Below are 26,912 nucleotides of genomic sequence, written 5' to 3'. Positions count from 1 at the left end.
TCTTGAAGAACAAAATGTTTTTTATGATCAGTCAGACATCAATGGTCTTGTATCATTTTCCTGTAATGGCTTCATAAGGCACACAAAAGAACACAGTATGAAAAATAAATACTAAACAAGATAATATTCTAAAAGAAAATAAACAAGGACTTGGGAAGCTTTGTGAGAGTAAAGAACCATTGAAATCATTAACGCCACCTTACTGCAGCTGTCATGAGCATAAAAGTGTCTGGCGGGCATAAGTGGCAGTGCCCCTGGTTATCCCACCTCCACATGGCACTGTACTAGATCTATCATAGCTCCTGGTGAAGACACAGCAGGAATGCTGGCTTGACCAGAACAGACTGTTCCCATGAGGTATTTCTGTTTTTTTAGGTCCTTTTGAATTTGTTTCTAAAATGTCGATTGTTCTCCAGCCTCCTTACCATTTCCATGAGCTTCTGCAACACTGCATTATAATTGGTGACTATTGAACTATTGAACATAATAAAAAATAATAAAACAACAATGTTTTTGGTCTTCTAAACAATAAAAGATTTCTTTCTGTGATTTACCTAGTGATAGCCAATATTAAGCCACTTTCATGAGAATGAAGTTGATTACATTTAGACACTGATCAAATCAATCAGAGGTTCTGTCTGGCAGACCAACATCAGACTTTACATATTTAGTCACATTTGTTTCTTGTATTTCCACGTAAATACAAATAAGCAAAAGCAGAGTGCTCAACATCACTGAAGATATGCAAAGGGAACACTTATAAGGGAACAGACATAAATGGATTTGATTGAGAAAAAAAACCATGTGTACAAAACAACATTCCAAATACGTTAAACCAAAAATTCCAAAGAATTACTGTTAAATACTTTTGCTTGCATGTCTGCCTACTATTCAAAAAAATAAGCCATACACTCCATTAAAAAAATCAATGCTTTTCATATGCAGATTCAGTGACTTGACCTGCTGGGACAATTGTGGGTAGATGTAAAATTGAAATTCTGATTGATAACAGAATGCTCATTCATCCCTATGAATCAGCAGTCTGGAGTACACATAAATGCCTAATCACTGACCTGAAGTAACAAAGCCCTTAAACTAGTGCCTGGGCTAATTGTCAATGAACAGCACTTTCCCCACTGATCCAGAAAAAGGGTATTTTGGAATGCTGGGTACTGTACTATTGGCTCTGTGCTCCCCTAAAATGCACCTTGCTTTCATTAATACTCCTTGTAATAAAAACAGCAATGCACATATACGTATTTTAACAACTTTGACCTAAAGTATATTTGCAGGCAGCGTGGGTCAAGTCATATCAGATGTCACACCCTAGTGCCAGTTACAGACAAGTCATTGCATCATTACTCATTTAAGTCAGCTTCTCCATTAGCAGACTGGTTGAACATTTCAAAAGTTTAACAACATTGAATTTGGCACAGTACACTGCCAATGACTCTCCTGAAAGACTGTCATAATATTTGTACAGGATCCTGTAAAATCTGAAAGGCCTTAAGGGTATAATTCCTTCTAATTCTGTCATAATATAATTATATGTCATAGACACAGTTGAAATCTATGTGCTTCTTTGTGCCCTCAGGCTGCTGTGGCTATGAGGGTCATGTTACTTCTGGTAATGCTGATTCCTCCAACTGTTCCACCTTATTCATTTAGAGCTGTATTAGCCGTCATCACTAAACAGTGCTGTGACAAGAGCAGAAAAAAACTGTGCGAAGCCGGTGTTCTGTGTCTACTCGGCTCAATTAAAACTCTGCTACAGAGGCAGCGGTGCTTGAGGGCTTGTATAGGGCAAAGAGACATCACAGCTATTTATTTGAAATGTAAAGCTAGTCCACTATTGAACTGGATAAGGCCCAGAGCTGTAGAGATACAATAAGATTAAAGCAGCCGGGGGTCTAGAAGGGTTTTCTATGGGCATGGAATCTGATGTTATATATGTTTTGACTCAGGCCTCTTGGTGTCATGTCAATTGTGCACATGTACGATATTAATTCCAAATTTCACAGATATGTTTCAGCATTCTGTGAATTTGAAAACACTGTGCTGCTAATAATATACCAACAAGGAAAATTCTCCCACAAAAACTCAATTTTCCAATAAATAAAGATGTCAGCAGCATCTTATATAAGAAATATGCATGTGCATTCAGGAGCTCAGATTTTAAAAGTCGGGATTTGTCAACCACATAGAAATGTGAGCATGGTGGTTTGAGACCATCTACCATGGCCTGTTAATGGAGGTAACCTCCATGATGTTAAATGCTTTAGTTGTAGCTCTAGATGAAAACACTCAAAGTTTCAGCCAGTACTGTCAGATTTTCTGCGCAAAAATAAGCCAGAATCCACATTAATATTAGTTGCATGCTACTATGATACTAGCCATGATGGTATAACAAAAGTTGCTTGCTTTGAAAGAAGTTGAGAATCACACAAATTTGCTGTTGTCTCCGCAGACAACCTTTATGAACGTTCAGTTACACTCCTGTAACCTTGGTTCTCTAAGGGAGAGATTATGTCTCCACCCAGATACATATTTCATATGTATGGGAATATGACACTACCAGTGGCATGTGATGTGGGTACACCCTAGTTTGCTGTTTACTTTGACATAGATCAAGCACATCGCGCTGAAATGGGATCACCATCAAGCATCAAGGCCACATAAAAACTGAATTATCCTGTGAATACTGTGTTTTTCAAAAATGAATAACAGTTCCCTTTAATCCTCTAGAAACTGCACTCTATGGACTGCCAGGCTTTCACCCCAACATTCTGTATATATTATTCCAGTATATATTTTCCATTTAAATTTCCCCATTCCAAAAATGCCTGACTAACTCACAACATTCTCCAGCGGATACCTGGTTTGATTTTCCACATCTGGTGCTTCACGGTGTGCAAATGTTGGGGAGGCCGCACGTGGTGATTCCAAACTCCTGGGCAGCAGCGTGGAGGGCATACACAGCCACGTCTCCAGGTCTGTAAATTTGGAGTAGCTCAGCATTTCCAGAACACTGCAAAACACAGAGTTAAAAACACAGTGAACTGTGCTGCATTTGCTAGCTGATGACATAGGCTGTGATGTCATCAGGCTGGTTTTCAAACACGTTTAACCAACACTGAAATTATTGGGAGTATTCAATCCCTAAATTAATTTATTTACAGTGCAATACATGCAGTGGAGCAGGCCATATCACTTTAATCCAAATATAATTTTACAAAACAGTTGTTTTGGTTGATTTCATTGAATAATCATTAGTAGAATATTAGTAGAATTGAAGTAGAATATTTTCCACATGTTTGAGAATTAAAATATAGCACAGTGCATGTATTATTCATTTCATAGTCTTTTTGTTAATCTTTAGCACGGTTTGAGCAATTTTGAAGGACATTAGGTACAGGATGAGTGTGCATTTACCATTGATATCATGGCATTACATAATAAACATTAATAACCATGGTTTAAGGTAATGAGTTTGGCTGTGCAGGTATAGCCTGCATTCATTAATCTTTAATTTAGAAATCAATGCCAGCCTTACTTTTTTATTCACACACACCATTTAGAAAGTTTATTCTGGTTATTACTGAACTTGCTAAATTGTGTTTGCTAAGAAAAAACAGAAACTTGCATTTGATATTGAAAGCCATGTAAATCCTGGATCCTACACAGCATGTTAATCCGTGAAACATATGGGGTAGACAGAGTTTGCATTTACATGCCTAAATTTTCATTAACCCAAACTGAAAATTTGGTATCTCTGGCTACCCACAGTAAGCGTTGATTGATGAGCATATTTCAAGTTGCATACTTTTTGACTCTAAACATGTACACAAAATAAGCACATTCAATCAAATGAAAGCGAAACATTTGGGTAGCACCAGAGGAGACTAAATTCTGTAATCTGATGCATTCAGTACCTGTGCATGACGTAGCTAGCCATCATATCACAGAATACTTGGCATGCTGACCAACAACTCACTAACTACCCAAAACATAGGCTCACACATCACTGCCATCATGTTAATCTTACACTGTTAACTGCATACCTCATATTAGCTTCACACCTATCTCTTATTAGCTACTAATCCATAAACAAGGAAATGGATGAAAGCTTGAGATTAAATGTTTAGTAATATTACTGAGTAAAGGGTAGCATGAATGCAAGTTAGAACTAACATTCAAAAGATGTAACGTGCCAGTAGTTAGCTAGCCACAATAGCCAACATTATGTCTTTTCCATTTTTGCTTAATTTTACCACATTTGATCAGCTCATTACCATCTGATTAGCTATGCCTTTTGGCAGGCAAGAGTGGTGATGTGAAAGTTGACATTTTTAGCTACTTGTCTCTTTTGGCAACATGTGGCTCTGCTTTATGTACAGCCATTAATTCCGCAGACCAGCAGAATCTGAGATTTCAGAACTTCACCCATTTGGTTCAACTTTAACTTCTATTGATAAAGAACTTCTAGCACTGAATGCCTTTCTTGATGAAAGTCAGACATGTATTACGTACACCTGCTTGTTAACATATATAGCCTGCTCCTCCAGACTGCGAATCATGCAGCCAGAACTCAATATACAAGCATGCATACTGAAGTTGATGCTCGACCAAACATTAGAATGGGCAAGACACATGATCAAAGTGACTTTGACCATGGTGTGATTGTTTGTGCCAGACATGGTGGTTCTAGCATCTTAGAAACAGCAGCCTTCCTGTGACTTTCACACACAACAGTCTAGATTTTACAAAGAATTGTGTAATAAACAGAAAACATCCAGTGAGCGGCAGTTCTGTGGATGAAAACACCTTGTTAATGAGAGAGGTCACAGGAGAGCGGGCAGGTTTGATAAAGCTAACAGAAAGGTTCCACTGCTGTCAGCTAAGAACAGGAAGATGAGCCTACAGTGGGCATGTGATGAGACCACCAAAAATGGATGATTGAAGATGGGAAAACCATTGTCTGGTCTAACAAATCGCAAGTCCTGCAGCAGCATACAGATGGCAGGGTCAGAAAATCAATAGATCCATCCTGTCTTGTGTAAATGGTGCAGGCTAGTGGTGGTGTAATGATATTGGGAATGTTTTCTTGGCACACATTAGGCCACAGTATGAATGTGTGGCTGAAAAATCTGCTGGAACTGCATGATGCTATCGAGTCAGAATGGACCAAAATCCCTAAAGAATGCTTCCAGCATTTTGTGTCCATGCCGCAAAGATTCTGGGCTTTCTTCAGGCAGAAGGGGGTCCTACACGGTACTAGATAAGTATACCTAATAAAGTGACCACTGGGTGTACAGTTTATAGCAATCCTGGGTTCAATAAAATTACTGAGACTTCTGCTACAGTATGATCATATCTATTCAGATTCACGTGTAAACATGCAGGTTTGGCCGTGACTGGGGTGTGAAGTTCGCTGTATATTTCCTTTTGTTGCATGTACTAACAATGGATTCCATCAGTATAGTGATTTCCACAAACATTTCATCTCAAACACTACTAATGTCCAGCACTCACAAGGGTGATGCATGACTAGATATTAATCTTGGTTTTTTGGTAGTTATTAAAGAAGTCTTAAATCTCACTAAAGCCATTTGTATGAAAAATGGAAAATTATGTTTTGGATGATGGTAGAACATTTTGATGAAACCTATTGTTCACTGATAAGTAGAAGATTAGGGAAAAGATTTCTAGAGAACCTGGTATGACTAAGGCACTTTCCTGGGTGTTGACATATCATGCAGACCCAAGGACATGACTCTAAATTTCAGTTGAAGAAGACTTACCTGTCTTCTCCCATCCCTGGTATCTGCTCCCTCTCTTCAGCTGACTGAAAGATGCAGGATGTTCTTGGTTCCTGGGAAACCAGCAAGAAATTTTCATCTGCCTCCAAGGACATCTTGGGCCATCACTGTGTTGGAGTAATAAATAACACTTCAGTCAATAAAGACAGTAAAGGCAGGGAATATAATGAATATCACATGGTGTGCAAGGCTAATTAAAACAGTGTACGTAAATACCAAATAACGTTAAAGTATCCCCCCTGAATATTGAAATCACAATATTTTGCGCACGTGCCATTCATTATGTGTTCCTATATGATCACTATAAAGGAACAGTCAATATATGTGCGCCCAGTTGCTCTTTTGATAGCATTATAAAGTTTGTTAAAGTATTGAACAATTTGTACAAATAACAATAATAACTGAATATAACTAGCATTCATACCATACCCGCAAAAACGGGTGTCATTCCACATAATTTCAGAGGTAGCCACAACAGCTAACACTCGCATACCGTAATCATTTGGAAGCGTTATCTATGAGGTCATGGTTAAAATACAAACACGTCGACGTTCAGAACCGGTCACACGCCCATCAAAAGTCTGAAAGTGTTCCTTTCTGATTTCGTAGTAGCTTTTTTCAGAAGCAGCGAACTCTCCACGTGGCCAATGTTTTGGCTCTAGGGACGTCGGGGCAACACCCTGGTGTTCGGAGTGCAAAGTGTAAGTAACCGGGTTAATGTCAACAGGCATTTCGGACTAATGAGTGCGATGCTCTGAACAAGGAAAGTGCATCAAAATTCACTCTATAAGGAAATATCCGCATAACCCCTAGTGATGGTTTAACATGTAAAACTGGTTGTATATTAGAAACAAATTTTGAATTGTCCCATCAATTAACAACGATGAATTAAAGAGACCATGTTTCGCTGTAAACCAGGCTCGCAGTTAGCATTTCCACCCTTGACTCAGGAAAAAAGTTCCGGTTTTATGCTCTTTTCCCCCTTTTTCTTTTTTCGACGACCATATTTAATTACCCCTTTCTTCAGCATATCACTCCCTGCAGCAGGATTCGTAGAAAAGAAAACTATAGATCACAGTAAGTTACCCTTAATTTCCCAATGTTATAAATGGCTGTTTAGCTGCGTAAATGTGTAGCGCTGATCTAACATATTACTGTAGAACTTGCTGTTGTAAGCTCTGTAATGGTTTGTAAATGTGAAGTTTTTACCTCTTTGTCCTCCATCTCCCGGATCCCAGGCACTAACAGTTAAGACTGCATTAAAATCAAAACAGCTGTTCACAGAGCATTGTTTGTCGGCGAGTCTTTGTTTTACTTTCGCTAGTTGTCTTAATATTGAAAAATAGCTGTTGTTATTGTTGTGAATGAAAATTATTGCGTATAGTAATTTAATTTTTAAAATCTTACCATAATTGTACCCGGTTCAGCATCAGGAAGTGACCCAATCTCTCCACTCAGTCATCAATAATTAGCCTTCCTTGTGAAGACACATTACATATGGCAAAACTGCCAAAGGGCAAATAAGAAATTCAATCGATGGAGTGTCTTCACAATAACACATTGCTGCAACCACAGCCCTAAGTTCCGTGGTGAATTGTCTATATTTGGCAAACCGTGGTACGTGTATTAAACAGATAGAATTACAGTGTGGATTCCGCCATCAAATGTTCAAAGGAATGTCTGAGAGAAAGATAACTATAGACAGGAAATATTTATGTCGTTATCCACCTAAATTGCAGGGCTGTGATTAAAACCCTGCAATTTAGATAAACGGTCTATCTCTTCTTGTTGATGTACTAGCAGTACCACATGAACGATATTCTTCTTCAGGATAATTAATCATGGCATAAAAGTAGCCAAATTGATCCATTCGTAGCTCAAAGGCAAGTTTTACCTATTTTAAACGGTTTCTAAGCGACTGTAACATCGTGTTGACTGCAGATCAAAGTCTTCTAAAAGAAGTCAATGTGACTTGTACCTGAATGGATAATTATTGTTCGAAATGTTTTAAAATGAATAATACACATGTGTCTCACAACATTTGGAACGCGATTAATCACAAGAAGATGACAAGTTCCACCGGAAAATATCTGGTTGCAAGTCGTCTGAAAAAAAAAAAAAAAAAGAACGGATTCGGATCATTAAACGCACCATATGTTACTCTGTTAAAGACCACAGTGAACTATGCGTTTTTTATTGAGAGGAAAACACACAACTTCACGTTCTAAACAATGTATTCACAAATTGCATTGCTTTTTAAAATCGTTTTCTTAATTGTGTTTGTTTTTGTTTTCCCTTGTTGTTTTTGGGAGTATGCAGGGAAGAGTCCGTATAAATGTAACGCATCATAAATGTAACACGGTCAATAACTTTTTGTATACTACTGTATCTACTTCAGGTTTGTACACGCGCGATTCAGACCAAAAGTACGGAGCAATTCGACAACCTTAGTAGTAAATATTTCCTAATTGTTTTTAACGAGGTATAAGTAAAAAAATAAAATAAATAAAAAATAATTTAAAAAAAAACTGTTTCGGAAGTCAATTTCGAATATAAATGAAATCATACATCATTTTATGCAGCCATCTGTCCTTCATAAGTTTTCCGAGTGAATTTTAGCGGGATTGCTTGCTAGGTGACCAAAAAAATAAACAAAAAAAAAACATGATGTACCTGTCTGTATAAATGTAACAGCTGTTACAATTATGCCACCTCTAAGTTGCCATAAAAAAACAGAGCGTTGGTACCCAGGGAGGTAATGGAGAGGGCTTCATATTTGGAGATTAGGGACAGATGGTCACCATCTACATGTAGTGTCCTTTGGGGACATTGAAATGGTGCTTAACATTTGTTAAAGAAATTAATTGTATTCATCAACTTTTTTGACTTTTTCAGTTAGTTAACATTACATTACAGGCATTTGGCAGACGTTCTTATCCAGAGCGACGTACAACAAAGTGTATAACCATAACCAGGAACAAGTATGACGAAAACCCTAGAGAGAAGTACCGGTCCTAGTGCAGGGAAGTGTTTAATGTTAAGTGTTTAATGTTAAATGTGTAGAGCTAATTTGCTTGCTGTGTTGACATAGAATCATCTGGGCGCTCCAAGTGTTGAGTGGGAAAGAAATAGCCCCCTGTTACAGGAATTTATAATTAGCACACCCGATGAGTGACATTATAGGGTGTTTTCATTTACTGTTACAATCATTCCGCCCCATGTTACAATTATACTGACTTTCACTTCAACTCTCACAGTGTTAATTCAACTCTAAACATATCTTAGAGTTAAATGAACACTGTTTGTGTTGAATTAACTCTGGCCATTTTACTGTATAGGTTGTATGAATTTAACATCAGACTGCTTGTACTTTGGTTTCAGTTGTATCCGACTCGATGAAGTTATGATTGTAACTGAAAAGAGTAATTACTACTGACATATCAAAGCTGTTTGAAGTAGAATTTCATAGTGCTATGCTAAATATTTTATGAGTAAATGAGCGAAATTCAAAAACTGCTACATTTATATTCACTCTCCACTATAAACTACCACAGTTATATGGAATCATTCACATTCTTAGCAAGAAACATATTTGCCATTATCCAAGGCATTTGGATGCATTTGCTAAAATACTTAACTTTCTGAAGGGTTCAATATCAGCTGCAGTTGTGGATTTGAATCCAGGTTTGGACCTGTCATATAGACCTTAAAATTCTGCAGTCTGTTCCACAAAAGCTGAACTTTTTATGGAGAGATTTAAGGATGGCTCACATTCGTCTTCCATTATTCATAAAGGTGCAGGCTGTAGGTGGCAGGAGCTTGTTGGGAGGGTAATCAAAATTCTGTCAGTGTGCAGAAAGTGATGTTTTTCTAACAGCATATTCATGGTAGTATATATGTTTGACTAAAAAAGTTATCACACCACAAAAGTTTGTGTCACTCCATTTGTTTTCTTAATGGCTTTTCAATTATAATGATCTTTGATTACAGGTAGATTAATATTACAGCACAGTGTTATAGGCATAAATATCTTTGTTGCATAAAAACATAAATGACACCATGACTTCTGTGATGATCTTGGTTTCCTGTGCTGTGTGACTCCCCACTTGCCACGCTGATCTTTGACTGATGTGATTGTTCTGTTGCCAAATTGGCATTTATTAACACTAATCATAAATTCAGATTCAATTTAATGGCTTTCCCTCTGTAGGGTTTAACGTTGAAGTCATCATTCACCGAAAGAGCATTTACCAAGAACATATTCCATTTAGGCTAAGTTTTTATAATCAGAATGAAGATGTTCTTCAAATTAAGTGTGACAACCATTAAGTGTGACAACTTTTTCAGTTTGACAGATTATTATTTTAGTGGTTTTGAGCTGCAGAACAGGCTGTTCTGTCAAAGTAGTGACTGCTGTATTAAATAATAAGCAGTACTGTACCTCACTGCAGATTTTATTTACTTCAATTGTGTTTTTGCTCTCAGATTTCAACATCATAAGATTATATAAGAGTTGTAATACAGCAAAGTTTATTTGAATTTGGTTGTTGTCTCAGAAGTACATCGGGAGCATATTGCTTAATAATGGCTTTATGAAAAGCGGTTTATTGACATTATTTGCAGTGGATGTGTTCAGCCAAATCTTCACTGGTTTTGCTGCTTCTGTCTTTGGCCACTGGAGGGAACTCCACACCAAGAAGAGTGACTCAGAGACTTTTGAACAAATTGTAGGCTCAGGTGACACTACACATGACCACAGGAATCAAAACATGCATTAGAACTGATATACCCATGGGGTCCCCACAGGCACTGGATTGTCATAACGGCCTGACTAATCATACAATTGGTTGCTAATTGTGTCCCTCATAAGAGCCATTTGTTTTCCTAACACATGGAGAGGAAGGAAATTAAACATAGTTGGAATGTCAAACAAAAATAGCATTTGAGCAACCAGGTGCACCAGTATCCGCATGGTACGCTGTACCTTGACGGGTTCAATATTTTCTGCTCAGCTTGCAGTTTATCCACACAGGTGCACAAAAACAGCCTTACGTGAACATTTACATCAACTGTGGTCTTGCTGCAAGGAGACTAATGATTGTATCACAAGAGAGCTTTGAATGCCAGATATATGTCGTGCACTATTTGGCCAATGCATTTTGAGTGCCAATATACCAGTGAAAAAAAAAAAACTGGATAAAAATCGGATCACCCCTAATTGCATTTCTAAAAAAGGCCTGTGATCAATAATGGGACAATCTCTTCTGCAAATCGTCACAGGCTTATGAAAGTTGTTTTAAAGGCTGAACAGGCTTCTCTTGTAAAATAAATTTTAATCTCAGTGAGACAACCTGTATTAATAAATAATATCTATAAAGGTTTTTATACTTTGCCCAAGCAGAAAATTGTGCAACGCAGCTACATTACTAAGCACCACAAAAACAGATAAAGATTCAGGCCTACCAATAAAACTCCACTCACTGAGCCATGCAAAATGAGATGGGAAAGTTGGAATTCTGCCGTGTTGTACTAATTCCAGGGCCTCAATTTCTATTCCAGATTTGTGGACTTGGGGATGAAGGTCTCACCAAAAACTGCTGTGATAACAGATCTCAGTGAACTTTGCATCCAGGATTTAGGGTCGCAACTCAGGCTAATTGATGAATATGACAAAAGCCTTGCTGAAGTCATCTGTTGGTTTGAACAAAGACTACATGGAGTGTGCAATAAGATTGAGCAGCTAAAAACTTAATACAGTGGTTTCTCAGCAAATGCACAGTGCAGTCATATATAGCTAACTTTTCAAAACATTTATGGAATTTATGGGGAAACTGACAACATATTGCAACCCCTATGGACTCCCAAATACTACACTTTCATTCACAGCACATAAATTCTGTGAAGCTGTATGGGTTTTTAAATTTTTTTTATTTATACCTTAAGCAAGACTACACGCTTGGCTGGACAAAACTCCCTCTGGACTCCATCCCAGGATTTTACAAGAACAATCTTTCCAAACTGGTCAATTGCAAATTACTTGCACAAGAAAACAACACTGCAATAGCACTGAGGGGTTCTGGGACAGAGATGAGCAAATGTTTCCTAATAGTGGACAGAGAGCATAATGATACTTGTCCATCCCAACCAGGTCCATTGATGTTGAAAGATTAATTTCTTTATGGAGACAAGTTTACACCAAGCGTCTTCAAGTAGTGACAGAGGACACTGTTAAAAAATGACCACATAGTTTAAACCATACATCGTAGTTTAATTTCAGTTCATCTGTTATCTCTGTAAAACTGTTTTAATCTTCATTTTTATTAGCCTACCCTTGCTGCAAACCATAGAATTTTTATGAATAGCTCTCTGTGATTGGAATTATATAATTGCAAGTTGTAATGCCAGCATGCTACTTCCCGCAGAGGAAAAATGAAACAATATAACACAGCACTATCAAAACATTGCTGTCAATTATCATTAAGTAACAGATGAGTTATCAACATGGATGATTGGGGAGGTGGAGTGTGATAACTGTCCAACATGTGTGATCAAAGAAGGCTCTACTGACCTCATGCTAAGGCATGACTGAAATGTATGTAAGAAATCTGTTTAGGAAAACTGCTAACCCTAACTATACAATACCAATGGGATTTCAGGAAATTGGATATGAAGATAATGTATTTCGACGTCAAATGTTGAAGCACATAATTATGTTATATGGGTAATAAATGCAAATGAAAAAGGAAAAAAGATAATTACTGATCTATTGTAAATTGCTCAATTAAAAGAAAAGCCCGAGATCTACTGCCTCCCAGTGCCAGTAACATCAGCAGTCTCATTTTCAGGTGCTGCTCTGGGATATTGTTCCCATGACAACACCGAGTAGCTGAATACCCCACCTTGTTCTTCTGCTTTTATGAAGATGCATTACTAAATCTCTGTATGTGCCTAATTAATACTGGGAGAAAACAATGTACCAATGTAAGTGTGGACAGCTAAAGTTTTTGTGTATTTTGAACATAATTAACCTTGTTTTTTCTAACTTTGGCAAATATCCTCTGCAAAACACCACATAAGAAAGGGAAAGAAAGGGACGGTCGAGGAAACGACTCATTAGATAGCACAGTTTTCATGCATTAAGTACAGAGGTCCAGCTATGAATTTTGAACTGGTGTATGTGTGCTCTTGATTTCTGTCTTGGCCGTGCCCACAATCCTGAAAAGTAGACAGCAAAAAATTCCCATGACTTCAGCCAACTCAGGGTACTTAGAGGGCTATCTGATGTTCTCAAGTAATGACGATACCTCCTAGGGATGATGCGCTGAGAGGAAGCCAGTGCTGTCTTTGCTCAGGAAACATCTGGCTGATGCTCCAGTTCTTAAACAGGTCAGTGGATATTTTATAAGTCAGCGAAATGGCCAGTGTGGGAAGAGGCAGGGAGAGATGAGCTCTGGTTTCACCGTCAGCCAGCCGACGGCCATAAAACAGTGAAGGCAGTGAGGAAATGTCCGTCCAATTCACAGTTTCCATGGGGACTCTACACAGCAGTGGAGAACTACCTCATTTCCTGATTCTCAATGTAAATATATAAAAGCCCCACTTTTCACAGCTGTGGTGAAGAGGAGCAGGAAAAGTGAACCTGCCGCTGGTTCAGAGATCTCACGTTTGATGTGTGCTACGGGGGACCCATGTTCAACAACCCGGCCAGCCACTCGTCACACCTCCAGGCTGAATCACGGACACTCCGGACCTGTCTCCTGGCAACAGAGATCTTTGGAATTATACCATTATGTAGACAACTTGACATGAATTAGGCGATATATATATAACTGTTGTATTATGATTAAGTAAGCAAACATTTTGTCATATGAAAGCAAGATGATTGCTTTGCAGTGAAAAACACAGGGAAGCCATTAATGTATCTGGGGAAATTGGTTGTAATGGCTCAAATTTAACACTAATTGATGTGATCACCATGTTGCTGCATTTGCAACTAAAAGCTATTTCTGCATCTACTTTTTATGAAAGCCCTGTTTCATTTGTAAGCTTAATTTGTAATTGTTATTTTTGTCACATGTGGCTGTTTAGGGAAATGCACGAGCAGGAGCCATTTAACATCAGCGCCATTCCTTTCAGTGACATTGATTCAAAGCAACAGTCATGTTTGGTTGTCATGCAATCGGTCAGCAAAATATGATTAAACTTGAGATATCCATTTATCAAAATTGAAAACATTGAGGCTGGAACTGGAACCTCCCATTTTATTTTTCTGCCTTGAGTAATCACGTTGAAACTTGGCACCATTGTTTGGAACAGAGAACTGCTTTAATTAATCAAATAAGTGCTGAGTGACCTGCACACCATGTGGCTTTCCAGGACTAGGGTCAGAAACCCCTGATCGCAGGATTACTGTGCCAAGCTCAGGTCTCTGCTTATTACTGCCTGACCTGCCCAGCTGTTCGGTGCATTGACAACCCTTGGTGTGAGAAACAGTACTTACTGGTAACAGTGCAAGTTCCATCTTCTACTCATTTAAACTTCTGCCCTCTTGTTCTTCTGACTGAACTCAACCTGAAATACCCTGTTGGCCTTTCTGACTACTGTGGCACAATGTGTAGTCCTGATAACGATAGCGATCAGGAACTGATAGTCAGCTTTTGCACTATATAACTTGTAAGGTGTAAGGATCTTCGCATCTTTGCTTTCCTACCATGTAAATTTCTGATCTTATCCCTATCTGTAACCTACTCTGCTTTCCTCCTGTCTGAATAAAAGGGAAAAATACATAATGAGGGCAGACTTTCTGTATTTCTTTTAATCATGTCGCTGTGCATTTCACTATAGACTAACCTCCAGATGTGCAGAAAATAAATACTCCCAAAGTGCATTTTGTGAAATAAAAACCTGAACACACTTCCACACTGAACACAGGGACAGCTGTGATCTCTGACCACGATGCAGTCTGATTGAAGCTGCGCTCTTGGCAGGGCAGAAGGACACCCATGCTTTGTTGTGGATTGTGCTGATTTGCGGGGCTCAGGGCCAACGATCCAGCTGTGATTCAGCTGTCTGATGCACTGAGTTCAGGAGCACATGACAAGCTGGAGGACAATCAAGTCACCTCATTAATCAAGCTTGGTGAAGCCATTTTGTAATCCTTGCTGTCAGGTCTTATGAAATAGTGTAAATTTGCTTTGTTCCTGTTGCAATATGAGGATCGGTGTTCATTTAAGAGTTAGCGCTTGCTGTCAAATAGTGTGATCCATTATATCCTTCTAATCATGAAATACACACTACTTGCTAAGTAAACGGCTATTATGTGACAGTCATGCTGTAACAGTGGTTCAGATATGTTTCATTTTGAACATTTTTAGCAATACAATATCTTCTCGGAAACTTTAAATTGAAGCATATATTATATACAAGTCTACATAGCTGTGTAAAAGTCCTTCAGTCCTCTTAACAATAATTTGAGATCTATAACCACTGCATGAAGCATTTGCGGCTGAATCATGCATACTTTCTATGTTTGAATACTGTGGTAATTTATTTAGACAAATACATTGCTAAATGCAACTTTAGCTTGGAACAGTGCATTTCTTTACATTTTTAATAAACAAAATAGCAACACAGGAAAAAACTAATAAAGTTCATTTAAAAAAAATTATAGTTAAATGCGTGGTAGTAAACTGTTTTAAAAGTAGAAAAAAGCCATCAATATGGCTGTGTTTTTGAAAACCAAGGGATACATTCAGGAACTGCATTCTGTACAATAGAATAGGTCCCAGTCTGTATAGCTAAACTGTATAGGTATAATGAGGTGCCTTGGTCAATGTATTTCTCATGCCATAGCATGTCTTTTGTGAAGGGTTGTCAAGCTATTGGCTATCACAACAGTTCACCAGCTCCTTCAGTGCAGACCAAGCCTGCTGTGTCCCATGTGAGAAAATCATATTCCATTAAGGCCAGCTGTTTTGAGCATGTGAGCAGTGTCTTCATTATTTATTTGTTTTATAACATGTTGAACATCCAGCATTGGAATGTATCCATTGAGCAGCTTTCATGTGAAGCTATAGGAAAGTCTTCCACTAAGTTCATATACTAACTAATAAAAAAACATATTTTAAAACATTTGAAGATAGAAAAGGTAAAAAATAATTTGTGGCCAGATTATGATTTCCCAGTCTTCTGTAAAGGGGCGCTAATATGATATAATCATTTGCACCCCCACTCAACTGACTGATTCAGGCAGACCTCTCCGCGGAGGAAGCACAGACACCTGCTTTAGGTGGACAGAGCGCTGACGCAGTAAAGCGAGCTGGAGGGAGCGACGCCCAGCTGGGCGGACTGGAGCCGAGATGAAAGGGGAGTGGTGTGAAACATCTGCCTGCCATTAGCGGAGCGCCAGGAGCCCCGCGGGCACGCCCAGAGCTGACTGGGCAGGGCGAGGAGGGGGCGAGGAGGGGGCGCGGAGACACGCAGGCTTCCCAGCTGCAGCCCAAGGCTGGGCTCTACTATCAGCTCCCTGGCTGATGAACTCAGCCGTCTCTGTCCCCGTCCCCCCGATGGCTGCGCTTCTCCCTCTGGATGGGCTTCTTTCTTGCCGCACATGGCCTTTAAGCTGCATCCAGATGTTCCAAGGCCGGGGGGAGGGGTGGCGATGTGGGTTCTCCTTATGATTTATCCCAGTATCAAACTCACATGAACAACGTCAGAGTAAAGAAAATAAATACTAATTTAATTGCTGACTGGGAGGGCTTGGTTTTGCTAAAATGTTACAGATGTGAGAACTGAACAGCTGTCTGATCCCACCCTTTCCTTTCTTTCAAACTGAGGCAACATCAAAAAGACCAAATAAAAAAAAAGAGATTCTGTTTAGAAACTTATAAATAAATAAATACTTAGAATAAATTTCTACCACAAATGAGTTCTACCACAAGTTCTTAGGGCTTTTAAAAGTTATGCCTGACTGATGTCAGGCTGGACCATCATAAAAATGGAAAATAAAGTAGCGAAATAAGTGTGTTGCTCTCAGACCTAAACCATGCACCTAAAATCACTTATTACAATCAGTACTGAGAGATAGCAACCACAGAAACAATAAGGTGATATGCTTTCACATCTTAAGGTAGTATTTTCCAACAAACATGTATACATTTGTTCTCCATACCTTGTAGAGCAATCCAGAACAATGATGCAGTATAATGTTTTGGTTATAGAGCTTGAAACATTCAGCATTTTTTTTTGACTGTCCAGCTCTATCATGCATGGAGATCTAATGTGAAATCAGAGTAAAAATTAGTAGATAATTATTTCTCAAAATGCATCTGTTTCGTGATCTCAGTTTGCATTTGCTTTTATTGGAATTGCATCCAGTGAGCCTCTTGTCTGTAGTTTTCTTCTATTTAGTCTTAATGAACTGCTGAGGGGGCTCTGTCAGTCTCACAAAGGTTCACCCTGCAGAAAGCTCAGATCATGTAAGAATGTGAACACGTTGTGGAAAGTCTGGCTTGCGTAGCGTGAGACGTTCCCCATCCCTTCAGATAACCAATCACTGCGTGCACATTCTTCCACGTGTTTGTACAGCGATTGTTCTCTGCGAGAGCAGGCGGTAAGAAAAGCAAATGATCATATATGTAAACAGAAAGAGCCTTGAGTGATAAATTAATCTTTGTTTTGGGTGACTTTTAACCCTGCAATGAGAGGACCTGTCACTCTCCCTGGCTGGAAGAGCTGAACTACTTGTTGTGCACTAGAACACTACCACGTTCCCTGCACGGGTACTCTAGCACCTACATATGAACCCTTTGGAAGATCAATCAAGGCCTACTGCAGCCATCAAAAATGCATTATACTTTAACTGTATTACCTACACTGGAAGGTTACCTATCAAGAAAACCAGTGCTTTTTATCTCAAGAAAAGACAATATATGTATTCACAGTTTTGATTTTTAAGGGAAATCTTAGATGTTGTTATGGTCTAAGTTGTCCTTAATATTGTAAAACGGGCTCAGATGCAAACCCTGAAGGAGGTAAGCATTGTATAGAAGACCTGGACTCACTTCAGAAATGTCTATTGGTGCAGGAACTGAACTATAATAGGAAAAGGATATGTCTCTGTTTGATAAAGGAAGAGTGTATTTCACCTCCCTGTGAATCGCCATGTACACATCAGAAGGCTCTGTCTGAAGCTCTGAGAAGCAGAAACACTCCTGTCATGGATATAAATCAGAAAATATCAATAAAACAACTGATTTCAAACTTTTGAGTCAAAGAAATCGAGTCCAAAGGGAAACAGTAAATCCAGGGGAGTATTTGATTAAACCAGTCCAGACATACATTGCACCATAGAAATACACCATATAATGTAATTCTGCTGTAACCCCCACTTCCATCATTTTTGTAGTGAAGCAAGTTTTACCACTCTGGTGCATTACCACTCTGAACTGTAGTAATAATTTTTGTTTCTTAGTGTGTTCTGGCCCTGTCTCAACAAACATGTCATATTTCTGCATAAAATTTAATATATGCCTTCCTGTAAACAAGGCTCTGCATTACACATACTGCCAAATTTTAATGACTGGACAGGAATTTTATTTAAATTATTTTTTTAGCAGATGCTCTTATCCAGAGCGACTTACGCAACTTTTTTTTTTAACATAGAATTTACATTGCATCCATTTATACAGCAGGACATATACAGAAGCCATGCAGGTTAAGTCCCTTGCTCAAGGGCACAACCACAGTGCTCTACCTGGGAATTGAACCTGTGACCTTATGATTGCAAGATCAGCTCCTTACCCATTATACTATGCTGATGTCCCAATGGACACAACCTAGTTGTCTTTTTGGTCATATAAGGACTAAGATAGGTTCCAAGCCTCATCTCGAGTAACCATAAATAACAAAGCTAAAGTAAAGATTCAAAATATTTTAAGCTGTTGTATTAAGAGTCAGCTGTTTACATGGAGAATGTTTCATTTAACTATTTGATAAAAGTTGCACTGTTGTGCAAGAAACATGTATATTCTAATAGGAAGATGCAGATCAATTTTATAAGACAATTTATAAATACATTGAGGGCAACTATCATTAAATTGAGTAGTTTAAGTAGATTCCTCTTGATTAGAATGAATTTGTTTTGATTACTGATTTTGTTATTTGATGACACACGATCTACAGGCCTTTACATCAAAAAGGGGGTGTCATCCTGGTGCAAATGAGGACTATGTTCTTTAACTGTTTCCCCAGAGGTACACATTCACTTCAGATTGTATTCTGTAATCCAGTCACTGAATTATATGTTACAGCTGTTCATGACGAAGGATACAGATGAAAATTTATGTTTTATGAGGTTCAATGACATGCTACACATTACCACACAATATCATCCATGGCTGTAAGTTCAAACGAGTTCAAGACTGAGGCTAAGGCAACATAAATTGGTAGATAGCAAAAAACCCTATAAACTTTTGGACTATTGAAAATGAAAAAAAAAAAAAAAAACTATATATGAAATAGAAAAAAAGGAAATTCAAATAAATATCACTGCAGTATTACCTGACCTACTGCATGCTATGTTATATAATGTTAATGTTACTCCATTTCAGATACATGTATACTCAAGGGGTTAGTGCGCTAGGTTGACAAGTATTCAAACATTTGTTCGTTCGAAATGAGTGTTAGTTACATGCAGCAATTTGCACTAAATGGAGAGGCAATGACCACTTGCATAAATCTAACCTTTATGACCACTTGCATAAATCTAAGCATTATGACCATTTGCATAAATCTAAGCATTATGACCACTTGCATAAATCTAAGAATTTATGACCACTTGCATAAATCTAAGAATTTATATTTAAATTACCTAAAAAGTATTGTTTGCTATTACATATTAAAATGCAGTTTGATGTTGCAAAGTTTAATAATGAACATATTCTTAGAGTCTGAAATGTGGATAGCTCTGCTTTGACAGAATATAGTCCAGTGCTAAAGCTTCCCCACAAAATAATATGCTCACATGATGGCTAATATATTTGTGGTAGATGATTTTATCACATTGTTTCTAAAATCAATGGCATTATGCCATCCACACCAGGTGGAGCACTTAGGAAGTGTTCCAACAGAAGAGAAGGCTCATAATCTGTCCATACCATTATTTTCATTTGATGTGATTTTATTGCTAAGGAATAATAAAGGATGGATTTAAGTATTATATTGCTAGTGTAATAGTTTCTGTGTGTTGACGCCTACCCAACATAAACATTTTTATCATAATACTCCCCACTCTGGTATTACCACTGCACTGATCAGGCTTCTAGAGGCAGACTGTTCAGGTCATTAAAACAATGCCGCCTTGTGCATTGCACCAATCCACATCCCATTCCCGAGATTTTATACAGCCCATTGTTAAAATAAAATCAGTTTAGCTTATTTCCATGATATTTTAGTTTTGGAGAAGTCAAGATTGCATGGGTGCTACTTTGTGTCTCTAGTGAGGTGCCCTGCACTGTATCATTGATCTTTTTTCATAAAATGGCAATTTAAATATTTATCGTTCACAAATGAAAAACAGAAATACTTACCTTGAAAATAATAAATGAATTAAGTGTTTAGGTTATTTTCCTGCATACAGCACAAGTAACTTGTGGGCATATTGTGTGGTTCTAAGATGCACAGTTATAAACATAATAGCCTGGCATCATCATATAACTAATTTTTTTATTGTAGAAAAAAAGCTTAGAACCAATTCCTTCTTCACACAACTGCATAGCATAATTAATTCAAGACTCTGTCTTGAATTCTATTTTGTCTATTTTGTCTTTAGGTATACTGTTACCTCTGCCGATATGCTCCTGATTTTTGGAAAGAAATACAGCTGCTACAGTATATTCATCCTGTTCCAAGGTCCAATACACTGGAACAACAAAGGGAGAGTGTTCCAGCTGATAAATGAAGGTCATCCATGCGCCTTAGGCATGAAACTGGCTAACAGATGCAAAGTGGAGCGCTTCCAAATGAATTTGTTGCTTCATAAATTATTTCTCTCAAATTATGTTCCCAATGTTTCGGGATACTCAATTAAATGTGAATGCAATAAGATAGCAGGCAGTCATGAGTTCTGCCTGTCTGATATTTCGCTTCAGAAATGAAATAATTGCAACAGAGTGTGTTTGGAGGAGCCCTGCTTTCTCCTCCCTGCATGGAAACCTTGTGTCTCTTCTGGGAAGGGATCTGGTCCAGGAAGGAAAAAGGTCAAGACAACACCCCATATCAAATGACTAAGTGTCAGAAAATTTCACTTTGAAAATAGTTTAAAAAGACAATTGTATGCTACACGAGGACTTGTTTGATGGCCCCTGAATATAAGGTGGCCCCGAAATTCAGGCGCTGGTGGTTGCCATTGGTTTGCATACAGCAAATAACTCTGAGAGGATTTGAATTAGGTGTGGTGAAAAATAATATGCTCAATATGGCAGGAATGTTACAAACCTTCGTATCCCAACTCAGTGATAAAAATAACAGAGAGGAACAGAAAGTGGAGATGTGAGAAAGGTCCATCCCAGATTAGTCTGAGTTTGGATGAAACGGGAGAGACTATGAAAAAGTAATCTGAAGGTACACTTATTATTCCCCTTGCTGTGAAAGACCTTAAATCTGATCAAGTTGCATACTAATCTAGGCACATTCCACATCTTTATATTATAACAGATGGCAGTCAGTTCAGTTCAGTGGCTAAATGGCTGAATGCAAATGTATAGGCTATATTACTTTTTTTTAACTTCATGCAGTACAGTTGAATGCAAATTCTACAACAGGGGTAGAGTGTGTAATCTTGAGCTCTGCTGATGTGGCTTGTACTGTGGGCTGTATTTGCAGCATTTTAGGCGTATATATGTATGTTTAAACATAGTAAACTAATGTAATACAGCTATAATGTTTATTAGATAGATTATAATTACATAGGTTCTTTGACATTTACTGCAGGGATGATTAAATGTCATTCGTTTATAAATAAGCATACGAGTGAATGCAAGTGCTCTGTGAAATTAGTCAGTCATTTGTAAAGCGTTAAAAAACCCCAAATATCTCAATAACGTTATGCTGCATTCTTCTTTTGAAAAGCATGGCAAGCGTGGGTCTGTCTGCCGCAGACCTGAGTCGACAGGGTTAAAAGTTTCCTTGTCCGCTTAGTAGGAGCCAAAGAAAAAACGTGCTGTTCGCGACTCAGAAACTCCCCTTTGAGCCATTGATACATTTCCAACCTTCTTTCTTTCCCGAGTTGATGGCATTCAAACTGGCTCTTCCTTGCACTTAGGGAGGCTTATAGGGGGACATCCGATGAATGAGACTCGAGTTCCCACAACGAGCGCCGGGAGAGAAACATTATTCAAAGCAGCTGGACGAAAACTCTGAAGAAGAGAAGGGGTTGCAAGAGGCAAGCTACTTTGTGTTGTACTCTAGTCAGGGGCAAAGATACTTTTTTCCTCAGTATTCAAAACACAACAAAGAGGGTTTGCTTTTGGGACACAGAGTCACTTTTGTGCAATAAAGGGTGGAATCTTTTGCGTTAGCGTTCTGTCTGATTACAGCGAGCTAGGGTCATGCATTGGACATGAATACAGACAGACTGAACGGGAATGGAGAATATACGGGCAAGGTGAGTTGCTGTCCATTTTGTTTACCATGTACAATTCAAGCATGTCCAAATAAATGACTTTTAGCTGAGTGCTTGCGGTTACAAACAAAATATAAACAAAGCCATAGTAAAGCGCGTTGCTAGTTTTGAAAGTATCCCGTTTCCTTTGTATTAATTTTCATTAATATTAAAGAGTCATATGAGCCTGTTTCTGCTGAATGTAAATCGCCTCGTAGTCTTTCATGAGAAAACACAAATAATGAGAACCCGGTTGTTAAAACGTATAAGTTGATTATAACATTAACATATAACATAAGAATTAGGCCACAGTGGTGATGTTCTTTAAGAACATCTTTAATGTGTTCTTTAAGGTGGTCTATAAGCTTACCGTTATGATTTCTTTTAAAACCACAAAACTGATGTCTCGTGTCCCGTGGACAGTTTCGTAAACATAAACGTCACCCTGTTAGCCTATGCATCCACGATCATTTATGGGACGAGTTTGCAACTACTATATAGCCTACCATAAGACTACCATAAGTGGTGTTAATTGGGTTGTTTATCAGTATTATTTCGATGCTGGCAGGCTAAAAAGTAGCTACATTTCGACGTCATACGACTGTGCGAAATTGCTTATCATGTCTCGTGTTTCATGGAGCTGCTCGTAATGTCACCCGTCACTCTCTAGGGAATGTGACAGCTCATGCTATGCAGAGTGGCTCTGCCTTTAGGAGCCCCAGAACCTTTGGGTGGCTGCAGTTCTGGTTCATCGGTCACTATAAGCTGCCCCCCCCCCCCCCCCAAATGCCCTGTCGACAGCAGACGCAGGTAGCCTAGCCTATTTTTTATGCTTTGCCAAATATATACCGGGGGCCAGCAGTCATCATTAAAGGTGCAAAAGTAGATATATATACATATATATCAGAATGTTTCATAAAACCTATAATGTATCTCTGTAGATTCGGATACACTGACGAAACAAGCCCAGAAGTCCACTGGAAATAAGAACGCACCAGTTCAGTGCCAAGTAATATTTGGTGCACCACCTTGCAATGCCAGAAGAATCCAGCAAAGAAACAATGAGAGTGCCCACCGCCCCAGAAAGAGTGCTCATGGAAAAGACCAACAACAATGATTGTGTGGTGACGGCCATCCCCCTGGTCAATGAGGTCCAGCTGACTGCTGCTACGGGGGGAGCCGAACTCTCCTGCTACCGCTGTGTAGTGCCATTCGGCGTGGTCATCCTGATCGCGGGGATTGTGGTCACTGCCGTGGCTTACAGTTTCAACTCGCATGGGTCCACAATCTCAGTCCTAGGGCTGGTGCTTCTGTCCACAGGACTGCTCCTTCTGGGTTCCAGCGTTGCCTGCTGGAAGGTAAGGCTACAGAAGAAGAAGGACCGGCGAAGGGAGAGTCAGACCGCCCTGATGGCCAGTCAGAGGAGCAGCTTTGCCTGAGTGAAAGTGACTCAAATCTGAGTGAAACTGTTGGCAGTAACAGGACTGTGCTTGGGAAATGGCTCAGTCTGCTAGCCCCTCTGAGGAAGATAAGCATACTGTGTCCAGATGTTTAGTTGCTGACTGCCGTTGCTACAACACACCAGTGACCACAGTGGCCTCACACAAGCAGCAATAACTGACCCTGGAATTTCGCAGACTATCAAGTGTTGAAACCCACATTTGAAGATGTTGCTTTTTCCACTGAAATTGATTGGCTGCACCTGGGTATCTTGGAAGATGGCCAGCTCGAATGTATCAAAATTAAGATTAATAGCTACTAACTGGAGAATGGGAAGTTTCCCATTAATTTATTACTGTATATGATTCAACTGACGAAATGAATATTAAGTTGTAGTGAAAAAATGTAGTGTGACTGCTCTCTTAATTTCACAGTGACTTAATTATTCATTTAATTATGGAAATAAGGTACTTAAATTCTTAGATTTTATATGTAGTAATTGCATAATCTTACTGCGTATTTTATTAAAAATGATGAAATTGCAGATACTTTTTTTTCTTCAATATTATGATAATGGAAATGAATCACTCTAGAGAAATAAAATAGATTTATATTTGCTATGTATTGATCAGAAAAAATGGAATAATGTACAGTACATATTTATAGAATAATGTAATTCACAGTTTAAAAAATAATTATTATTGTCGAGACAATAATAACACAATTTGCATAAACATAGAAGGTGTGAATCTATGCACTTTTGATACATATGTTGAACTTGTCCAGTGTACATATGACAAGATCTGGATTTTTTATTGGCACCTTATGACAGCATTGCCAGGACCTCTTATTCTTCACAGTAAGTGAGTTGTTACTTATTGAATTAATTAAGTGCATACATTCTGCTATAAATTAACTTTCTACATATTTTTGATATTTATAACATTGTTATGATTTGGACTCACTATATATCAAGTTTATATAGAGTGTTGATGGATGATTTTGGTTTCAAATAAACTGAATGAAAAGAAAAAATGTGTCCCCTCTACAGAATCGTTATAATTATATTAATTAATTTTCTAATTAAAGAAAATATATTTGACATCATTTTAGGCAAGAGTCTCTGTTGAATAATCATGATTCTCCTTTAAGAAATACTTTTTAAAAACTTTTTTTGACTAATACAGGAGAACTGTAATGTTCCCATATTCTTTTGATGGCTGAAATGCAATGTTAAAACAAAGCTAACTTTCAAGTTTCAAGCTAACAGAGTTAAATAGGTAATTAAATGACTATCCATAACAGAATAATATTTCAACATATGAGTATAGAAAAAAAATATCTATAGCAGACTATGGCTAGAAATATAGCAGACTTCAGACTTTGTAAAAATATACTACATATTTTAAGTGGAAATTTACTTGTGCAAAAGCTATCTAGAACTATCTGATTTGGCACACTTTAGTTTTAAATAGAATGGTCTGTGGATCTAGGGGTTATATTTATAGTCAGCATTTGGGTTGCTACGGATCCCTTTGACACCAGACACTATCATAAAATTATTTACTTGCGTCAGAGGGGCACCGGCAACACACTATGTCACTTTTTGCAGACTGACTTTATCACTGGTAGAAGGAAGCGTGCTATAGGGAGATATTACCACGTCATTCTGAGGCCCGAATCAAGGATCTAATGTTAATCGGCTAGTAAGAGGTTATTAAAACACAAGCTATCGTCTTTCCAAATAATGGGCCCCCGGCAGCCACAATTAAGCGGAAGTGAAGACAGAAAAAGGGATAGCTTCATAAATAATTAAACAGGTGCTGTGCACATGCCATAAACTCTTTCTGAACTCAACTCTGCGCTAACCCCCCTTCCGCAGCAATGCTCCAAATCCCACTGGAGATCAATGTAGCAGTTGAACCGAGACCAGATTCACTGTACGTTGACCTCCTTCAGTGTTTCATCACTGCTGACAGTTGTAAAATAATGCATTTAAATTTAAAAGCATCCTATGTAAGCTTCACTGGAAAATGCACCCAACATGTAGATATAAGATACAGTAAGACAAAAGAGAAAACACACAGGTGACTTATATCCTGGGTGTGGGCCAGCAATATTTTTACTTATTTTACTTGCTATAAAGGTGTGTGACTGAAGAGTATGTGATTTAGTAATATCTAGTGGCATGTAATTACAGACCATGGGTAACCCAAAACATCTGAGGATATTGGCTTGAAAGAATTTTTCCTCATCTATTAGCCATTCTGCTGCTTTTAACAGAGGGCCTAGGCACAGGTAAGGCAAATACATGTTTTAACTTCAAACATACTTGTATTTGCAAATCTTTTTGCCTGGCTGGGTGGTTGATTTTCCTGTATTCTTTAAAATATGTGTTTGTATAATGTTTGTGACAATTCATTTCCTTTACAAATAAAGGAAACAGCTATTCTATGCTGTTTGACATTCATTACATGTCATAGAAACGTGGCATAAGTCCAGTGTGCCTCATAATGCCACAGAGGCCAGTTTTTAGGTGTCTGTTAGTCGCCACTCCATAAAATATGAAGTACTTCCATCAGAAATTATTAGATAGTGATTTAACCCAAATTTCTAAAAGTATTTTTAAATAAGTGCTATAATATTTGGACATTATGGTACAGAAGCATCAGATCAGTCTTCTCTGGGTAGCAGTGTACAATTTCAACATGTCTGTCTTTCATCTCTTGCCCCCCTTAAGTGGCAAAAAACAATGGCTTTTTATTGGACTTTATGTTTTCCCTTCACGGCTCATTTGATTCACTTTCCGTTTTTTAAAAATTTAATACAGTAGTGCAGACTGTGTCCTATTTTATCTTTGTCATTTTAATGGTACCATTGTAACATCATTGAAAGTCACTTTGGAAAACCAGGCTATGATACTGTAAGTGCCTTAAGAACACAAACAACATTGCACAAAACTAGCATTGGTTTCTTCCTCATTTGTTACATTT

At 38.2% G+C, this 26,912-nt stretch overlaps 2 protein-coding genes and 1 long non-coding RNA gene across 7 annotated transcripts in view; 2 read left to right on the top strand and 1 right to left on the bottom strand.

The window, feature by feature from the left end:
* Positions 1-7,520, bottom strand: part of ankfn1a (ankyrin repeat and fibronectin type III domain containing 1a) — a 128,531-nt gene extending 121,011 nt beyond the window's left edge. The window contains exons 1-3 of one of the 2 annotated variants that reach the window (XM_064323083.1): positions 7,227-7,520; positions 5,802-5,926; positions 2,876-3,028 (exon numbers count right to left, since the gene is read on the bottom strand). In XM_064323083.1, coding sequence (XP_064179153.1) covers positions 2,876-3,028; positions 5,802-5,914 — 266 coding nt within the window. In that variant the 5' untranslated portion in view covers positions 5,915-5,926; positions 7,227-7,520. Of the gene's footprint in view, positions 1-2,875; positions 3,029-5,801; positions 5,927-6,312; positions 6,446-7,226 lie in introns of those variants that run through there. The other variant, XM_064323084.1, reaches the window with a different exon arrangement.
* On the top strand, positions 6,413-14,655 carry LOC135248436 (uncharacterized). Of its 4 annotated transcripts, none has more exons than XR_010328426.1 (4): positions 6,413-6,520; positions 6,847-6,896; positions 13,131-13,205; positions 13,429-14,655. It is a non-coding gene; the product is annotated as an uncharacterized LOC135248436 (long non-coding RNA). The 4 variants fall into 4 exon arrangements; XR_010328425.1 differs by having other exon boundaries at positions 11,379-13,205; XR_010328423.1 differs by lacking the exon at positions 6,413-6,520 and having other exon boundaries at positions 6,528-6,896.
* A 7,410-nt stretch (positions 14,656-22,065) lies between these two features.
* On the top strand, positions 22,066-24,954 carry LOC135248434 (transmembrane protein 100-like). The gene is made up of 2 exons (XM_064323082.1): positions 22,066-22,482; positions 23,421-24,954. Exon 2 carries the CDS (start codon positions 23,514-23,516, stop codon positions 23,916-23,918), a length of 405 nt encoding a protein of 134 aa, XP_064179152.1. The 5' UTR covers positions 22,066-22,482; positions 23,421-23,513; the 3' UTR covers positions 23,919-24,954.
* Positions 24,955-26,912: the final 1,958 nt, after the last annotated feature.

This window comes from Anguilla rostrata, chromosome 2, assembly GCF_018555375.3.
Source record: "Anguilla rostrata isolate EN2019 chromosome 2, ASM1855537v3, whole genome shotgun sequence".
NCBI classification, from domain to species: domain Eukaryota; kingdom Metazoa; phylum Chordata; class Actinopteri; order Anguilliformes; family Anguillidae; genus Anguilla; species Anguilla rostrata.
This window is presented reverse-complemented; position numbering and strand designations above follow the sequence as displayed.